Raw genomic sequence first — 8,485 nt, forward strand, 5'->3', positions numbered from 1 at the left:
ATATTAAATCCAAACTGGCCAAAACTACCGCAATACTTTACAAGACAAAAGAACTTCTAAACCAAAAATCTTCTTATTTATTGTACTGCTCGCTCATAGTTCCATACATCAGGTACTGTGTGGAAGTCTGGGGGAACACCTACAAAACAAATATCGATCCAATCATCAAGCTACAAAAGAGAGCCATCCGAATTGTCAACCATTCCAAATACTGCGACCCAACAAACCCACTCTTTATTAAATTAAATACCCTTAAATTTGTAGATTTAGTTGAACTCAGAACCTCCATTATACTTTACAAGGCACATAATAACCTTCTTCCCAACTGCATTCAGAAATTGTTTTCACCCCGAGTCAGCCGGTACGAACTAAGGGGAACCTGCATGTTCAAACAAATGAAAGTAAGAACAAACTTTAAAAGTAGATGCATCTCTGTCAAAGGTGTTCAACTATGGAATAGTCTCTGTGATGAGTTAAAATTGTGTAATTCTATATGTAAATTCAAAAAAATGTTTAAACTAAGAGTACTTAACAAATACAAAACCCTAGTACAATCATGTACTTAAAAGCTATCATTATTATTATTATTATTTCCAAGATCTATTGAAAACTTTCCTTCTCGCTGTCAACTGATTCTTGCAACTATCTTATTTTTTTGTTTTTGAATTTTGATGTAATAAAATGTAAAAAAGGGTAGGCATTTATAAGCTACGGCTTCAGCCTACACCTTTTCGGTCTCCTATATATAAACGCACATTATTACTGTAATGCATTCATGTGAAACTGAAAAATTGACCGAAATAAATTATTTACTTACTTACTTACTTACATTAGCAATGACATCATTTACCGAATGACACTTAGTGACAAGAGTCGTAAACATCCGTAACGCCTCCTTCATGACGTCATGTCATGGTTATGAATGTCATGTGAGTCGTCATATCATGACGACTGAGGGTGCATAAGACTCATATGCATCCTCAAGTAAAGTGTTACCCCCTCGTTCAATCAAGCCGTGTGAAATGTAAATGAAGCATGCATGCTAAGTTGCTAGCTCACCCTCTGTCCTTTAGTGCAGACTGCGTAGCCAAGGACATTTGCCCCATTGGATGTCCCTGTGGGAGAGAGGAGGGGGGGCTTCCAGCGCACCTGTAGCACCCCTGGAGCCTGGCCACAGAGCACCTGAACCTCCTGGGGAGGATTGGGAGGGCCTAGTAGGTAGGAGGAGAACAGGGGTAAGAAGACATGTTTACGTATGGTTCCTACTGACAATGGATGGCTGGTGTAGCACTAACATACCAAAAAGAGGGAAGTGTGTGAAGCATTCATTAATGCACAAATGCGCACACCATGCACTACTATGCCCAGACACAAGGGGGTGCAAGGTGGGGGGCAGGGGGGCATTCGTGACACAACAAACAACTTTTTTCTCTCAGTGCTGTAACAGTTATTGACATAATCATGTGACAGGATGATGAAAAGACCTTGTGCAAACTTTGTATATCGATACACACGACCCATGTGGATACTTGATGGGATGGTGCGCGGTAGCGAGGCACATTCATGAGAACAAGTGTGCTGTTGTCAATTTAGTGAAATGTCACTTAACTATTTTAACATTGCTTTCAATAGAGAGGCAAAGTGACCGCCTACTTCCTGCTTCAGCACTGTACCGGAGATTTTCATCCGCCATTTGTTTTCCCATCCACATTTCGTAAAATGCTTATATAAAAATAGTTTTACTGGTTCAAACCAAATGGTACAGATATATTTAGAAACAGAAGAGATCGCATAACATTTCACTGGGACCAAAACGTTAAAAAAAATGCGGGTTTAAAGAAAATATTTTTTCGATGTTGTTTTTTTAAGTTTTGGTCCGAGTGAAATGTTCTATGGTCTCTCCCGATTATAGCGTTAGCTGAACCGTTTGGTTTGACTATTTTATAAGCATTTTATGAAATGTCTATGGGAAAATAAATGGCGGATGAAAATCTCTGGTACAGTGCTGAAGCAGGAAGTGACGTTCCACTTTGCCTCTCTATTGCTTTTAATACAGCACACTGCAGAGTTGTGATGTGGAATCGTCTCGTGTAAAACTGTACTGTCATATTTTCTGAAACTCATATCTTCTGTAGTCGCTAGTAATAGTTTAATACTCTCAAAATAAAACCATATAGGGCTCTGGGCCACGTCAGAAGACGGTTTTGTCTGATGTGCAGGAGGAGACTGAGACTGAGTGCAGGCCATTCTTTGTCTCTCCTGGGTCTCTCCTGGGTCACTGGGTAAAACATGCACAGCTAGGATGGCTGCGTTGGAGCAGAAGCAAAATGCACACTGATACAATGTGGTCATTTCAGTGAGCAGGTGAGGAGGTGAGGTAAACGTTCCTCCAGTGGCATTCCTTTAGAACATCTGTCATTCCAGGCTGAGGAAACAACTCGTCAAAATGACAACTGCTCATATCTGGTGGTGCTTTGTTGTCATCTAATTAGTGGTGTGCACTGTGTCGTGAGCAAACATGGGCAAAATTGTATTTGAAATTGGTTTCATATATTAAAGTGTGCTTAATTTACTAGACATTTTAATAGAGACAACATGGTATTATTATTATTATTATTATTATTATTATTATTATTATTATTAATATTATTTTATGCTAGAACCCTAATCAAATGCTATTTTGCCCAGATCTCATCATCAGTTGCCCATGCCAAACATAATTTATGCCCCACTCATTCTCAGTTTCATGACTACAGCTGTTTCCCAAAAGTATCATAACACTAATATCATCTCTGCCCATTTTGTGTTCGGTAGAAGAAGATCGTTTCATGGTGAAACTTGTGGGAAAACCTTTCATTCTGACCTGTTCTGCAATATGGAGTTGGACCTAGACAAAATACAATAGACAACAATGGCAGGGTAAGGCAGTGTCTACTCTTCCTCGGCTGTGTCTCCTGTATGAGATGTCACAGCACAGTAGCATAACCTAATCTTTTACATGTTATTACGCTCTCTATTAACCCATTGATACCTGACGCAGCATTTGTGTGCGTATCCCTTTAAGACCGTGAACCGCGTTAACGCGGTTCACGGTCTTAAAGGGATACGCACACAAATGAGGGATATACACGCAAATGCTGCATCAGGTATCAATGGGTTAAAGGAGACAGTAACACACAATGATAACAACTGTAGACCGCACGCCGCCGCCACCACCACGTTGGCTCCCACCAGCAGGGTGCAGCGCAGGGGGGGGGGGGGCTACCCGATGGGTAGGGGGGCCCCTGGGAGCTTCAGTGCCCAGGGGCCCCTGGGGGTGTTAGGCCCAATCCCAATTACTATCTTAACCCTCAATCTTAACCCTCAGACTCAAAAATGCGCACTCCCGCGAAGTGCTAGTGCTGTCCCGATTCTCACTTTGTTAAGTTAAGGGTCGAGTTTGAGCGTGATACGGCCCTCAGTTTTAAGATTTTCCAGTACCACCCTTGGCGGTGAGTGCGATCCCAGAATCCCTTGCGTGTCATCAGCTAGATCCATTCAGATGGAAGATGGCGGCGAACGGAGGAAAAAAGTAGCCCGACAAAGTTAAGTATTTCCTTGTTAATAGCGATGTAAAAATTACGATAACCATTGTATTAGCTTAGTTTAATGTCATTTTATGGATTTCCGTTTTGGAATCCTAACAACAATGTTGTTGCTAACGAGTGGGTGCTAGAATGACCGTGCTTTCCGACGTGAGGGCTGGCTTGACTGCAGTGTTTAACTGCAGTCAAGCCAGCCCTCGGTCATTCTAGCCCCACTTGTTTTGTGGTGCGTTGCATTACACGTAGGCTGTATCTTGATAAAAACAACTCAACAACGACATTACCACCGAGAATTATGGCATTTCGTAACAACGTTAACAATGTTATAATATAATAATAATAATATGGCTTGACCAGCACGGCTAGTCGGCTACTGACTATCGATAGTTAGCAACAACAATTGTTGTTAGGATTCCAAAACGGAAATCCATAAAATGACATTAAACTAAGCTAATACAATGGTTATCGTAATTTCTACATCTATATTATCAAGGAAATATTTGTATGGATGCTTTTTTCCTCTCCTTTTGAATTGACAGACTGGACGAAGCTTTGGCATACTGCTGCCCCCCACAGTCTGAAGACGTATCTGCCTTTAAGGGCTGTCCCATTTTAAAGTCGCAAGATAGCCCTTAACACTTAGTTTTGAGGGCTACTAAGATTGAGGGTTGAGCTTGAGGGTTAAGATTGAGGGTTAAGAAAAGAATTGGGATTGGGCCTTAATCTGGCTCTGTCTATTGCAACAGTCATTGCATAGCTTTGGTCGCCCCTGCTGGTCTAAAAGTGAAAAATGTGGTAAGGCAAGTCAGCTTTTTTATACGGTGGATTTTATACACAGATGTTTACAATTCATTCAATTATTTCTAATGCCACCTTAGAAATGTCTATTCAATGCTTCACTCGTGCCAAAGCAATACAATGTTTTTGAGTTAAAATATCTTCAGTTTGGGCCTTTTCCAAGCAAATACTGATATATGCGATTAAATCAGCAATATATATTTCTGCCACCCCTTAAAATCTTCATGCCACCCCATGAATATTTCTCTATATCCGCCCCTGCGCAGAGTGACAGAACTTAGTGTGAAACACACTCACCCTCTTGGTAGTGATCACTGGGATGCTGCTCTCAGTACTTGGTGTTACTCTGCTCACGTCTCACCCGGGTTTGTGCGGCGTTGCGACGGGGCTGCGTCATCTTGGCTGTGGGCTTCTTTACTCCATTTCTCACCACAGAAGTCCACGGCGGCGACCTGGGCGTTGGCGTTGGGAGTTGTATGCTCTCTGTAGCCGCTGCATCAGGAGGGTCTAACGCCGTCGTCACCTCCTGTTGACCAGGTCCCGTCTGCTTCTGCACCAGCCGCAGTCCCGAGGTCCAGGACTGTCTGGGGTAGACCTCCTTCCACCGTCCTCCAGCGCTGTCTGTCACCCGGCAATTCACAGCCGCTGTAGCCGCCGTCAGGTCCTCGTTCACGGTCACCTGTGCTTCAATGGCCGGGCTCCTCAGACCAGAAACCTCGCTGCTCAGTTGCTCCACTCTACTGAGCAGCGCAGAGGCGTCCATATTGCCAAACAAACCCAACAGGTGGAAGTTTGTCCAAAAAGTGCGAGACAAACATGGCCATGTTCTCCCCAAACTCATGAAACAGGCTCAGGCTCGCCTTGACGTTTTTAGAGTCCTTGTCGCGACCTGTGTGCTTAATTTGAACAGAAAGCCGTTGGACTTCTCAATCCAGTCAGATGTGAAATTGTTTGTAGCCAACAACACAACTTCATCTTGCTAAGAGTCCTCATTTTGATAGAGATCAAATATAGGCCACACAACAGTTTATGTTTTCATATGAATACACGTGTGTTTGGATACTCGCTATCACTGACTGATATAACACAAAGAAAAGAGCGCCACCTACAGGAAATCAAACATCATCCACAGAAAATTCAACTTGGAAAAATACATCACAGTCCCGCCCACACTGTTTGATTGACAGGTGATCTGTGGGCAGTGCAGAAACACCACAGCAATGAGAACAAGATGGAGAAACACACACACACACACACACACACACACACACACACACACACACACACACACACACACACACACAGCTGCTTTAATAAGTCCTGTCTACTTGAGCTTACACAGCTCAGCAGCTCCACGGTAAAAACACAACAGTCCAGGATGGAGAGGCTGAGTGAAGGTGGTCTGGACTCTGTGGAGGAGAGTCATGGTTTCAGAGACGTTGTAGAAGGACAGAATACCTGCTCTGTGATCCAGGTACACTCCTACTCTGGAGGACAGAGGAACTGAGATGGGAGTTATGATACTCTTATGTCTGAACTGATAACTACTGCTGACACACTCTAATGACCAAGACTTGTCATTGGATCCAAATCCACTTTCACCCCCTCTTCTGCTAATATCTTTATATGAGACTGCTATTGAAACTCCCCTCCCGCTCCACTTCACCTCCCAGTAACAACGTCCAGTCAGATCCTCTCTACTCAGGACCTGACAGTAGTAAGTGAATCTGTCTGGGTGACTAGAATATAACTGTGCTTCACTCATGCATGTTGCTTTTCTGTTCCCCTCAGATAATAACAGCTTTGTGTTTGCTGTGTTTGGATCCAGTGTGATCTGACGTGAATATTGTAAGAAGTCAGCTCTGGTCTTGGGCTCTGGTTGTGGCAGTAAAACATCCACTTCAGTCACTGTCAGTGAGATCTTAGGCCGTTCCTCTGTCAGAATGTCCTGTAGTTTATCTCTGACCTCTGACACAGCTGCAGTCACATCCTCAAAGTAACACAGAGGATGGGTATCGATCCTGGGTGAGTCTGTAGATTGACTGAGACGTGACAGCGAGGGGTAACTGTGGAGGAAGTGGATGTGATCCTCTGTGTGTGAGAGCTGCTCCAGCTCAACATCTGTCCTCCTCAGCTCAGAGATCTCCTGCTTCAGCTTCTCCTGAAGTTCTTCAGCCCGACTCACTTCCTCTTTCTGCTGGGATCTGATCTGCTGCTTCACCTCAGAGCTTCTCTTCTCAATGAGACGGACCATCTCAGTGAAGATCTTCTCACTGCCCATCACTGCTTTATCAGCAGAGAGATTCATAGCCTTCACCTCCTGTTGAAGCACTTTCACGTCTTTCTCTCTGCCCTGGAGTCTCTTCTGGATTTTCTGCCGATTCACCCCGAGCTCTTTCTGCCTCTCGGCCCTTTCTGTGGCAGCTGAGACTGTGTCGTGTCCCTTATGTTCGTCCATGGAGCAGAGATAACAGATACACTGCTGATCAGTACGGCAGAACATCTTCATCACCTCGTCGTGACGAGAGCAGATGTTCTCCTGAAGCTTCACGGTGGCTTCCACCAGCCTGTGTTTCTTAAAGGTAGAGGATTCATAGTCAGGCTGGAGGTGCTGCTCACAGTAAGAGGCCAGACACACCAGACAGGACTTGAGGGCTTTCAGCTTTCTCCCAGTGCAGAAATCACAGCCCACATCTCCAGGTCCAGCATAGCAGCGATCAGGAGGAGCAGCTTGGAATCCTGTCTTCCTCAGGTCCTCCACCAACTCTGCCAACATGGTGTTTTTCACCAGGACAGGCCTCGGTGTGAAGGTCTGTCTGCACTGGGGGCAGCTGTGGATTTTCTTCTGATCCTCTACATCCCAGCAGTCTTTAATACAGCTCATGCAGTAGCTGTGCCCACAGGGAACAGTCACCGGATCCTTCAGTAGATCCAGACAGATCGAACAGCACCATTTTTCCCCGTCGAGCTGAATTCCTTGCTGCGCCATTTCACTTCTCAGTGACAGTGAGTCAGATACTGGCAGATCTGTGAAAGGGGAGGAACAGGAAATAGTTAGAAGAGGTCATGGGCAGCTGGCTTCAATACCAATATCATCAACCTGAATCATGTTGTGAAATTCAAAGCCAATTGTTATGGTACAATAGAAATATTTTAATTAAGGATACACCTATGTTTATTGAATCAATGTTTGAAAAAGGAATATCATTTTTGAATGATCTTTTGAATAGTGGGGGTGAAATCATGTTGTATGATGAGTTCATATTAGTATAACGCTTGCGACTCCTTTAGATATAATCAACTCTTTGCAGCTATACTCCAGACCTGCAGGCTATACCACGAATGTTGTATAAGAAGATCCAGGATCTGTCCCTTGATCTGGTTTGTCTAAACCAGATAAGCTCGATTGTAGTTAACTTGTACCACGAACGTAGATCGCCACTCGTTAAGTGGAACCAGGTTTTTCTAATCAAGTTGAGAGCGCGTGCACATGAAAATGCTCGTGCACAAGAGCTCGTGCCCGCAAAAGAGGCGTGGTTTTTAAGCTTTTACAGCGCCAGACACACCTATTTCCTCATTCATTCAAAGCCAACTACTACTATGTCAGAATCAAAATCCGCATTGGATATTATTGGTCTGTTCCCGAATGATTGTCTAAAGTTACCACTTTTATCCACATCAGTCATTTATTTGAAGAGCGGTTTCGGCCTCCTCCACGTATCCTACAGCAGCTCAATTCACCCTCTCAATAAACTCAATAAAACCGGCATGTCTTTTTTGTGAGTGGATGCAATGTGTAATCTATCTCAGTCCAAAATGCATATGTATAGACCATTTAGGCTCAATGAATAATAATGATCTCATGATGTGTTTAGTCACACTGATTGAATAATTCCTATAGGCTATCAATAAAAAAAGAATGATAATAAAATTGAAAAATGCTTCTGAACTGAATCGACACGGTACGTGCGGGCATAGATTTCATTTATAAAAAATAGCCTATTTTGTGGTCACATAGGCTATTGTCAGCAGAGTCGCATATCTCCATATTTCATATAATGATGCTGGAAATATGAAGTTCAATCACATCATACAGGCCAAAA

General features: G+C 43.5%; 1 protein-coding gene across 1 annotated transcript; it reads right to left on the reverse strand.

Moving 5' to 3' along the window:
• Positions 1 to 5,706: 5,706 nt before the first annotated feature.
• LOC310795260 (E3 ubiquitin/ISG15 ligase TRIM25-like) lies at positions 5,707 to 7,371 on the reverse strand (the record flags this gene model as incomplete). Its single annotated transcript, XM_083657318.1, has 1 exon — positions 5,707 to 7,371. The coding sequence occupies one exon, from the start codon at positions 7,369 to 7,371 to the stop codon at positions 5,707 to 5,709; it is 1,665 nt and encodes a 554-aa protein (XP_083513444.1).
• Between the last annotated feature and the right edge of the window lie 1,114 nt (positions 7,372 to 8,485).

The sequence above is a fragment of the Poromitra crassiceps genome, assembly GCF_964638095.1.
Source record: "Poromitra crassiceps genome assembly, chromosome: 21".
Classification (NCBI taxonomy): domain Eukaryota; kingdom Metazoa; phylum Chordata; class Actinopteri; order Beryciformes; family Melamphaidae; genus Poromitra; species Poromitra crassiceps.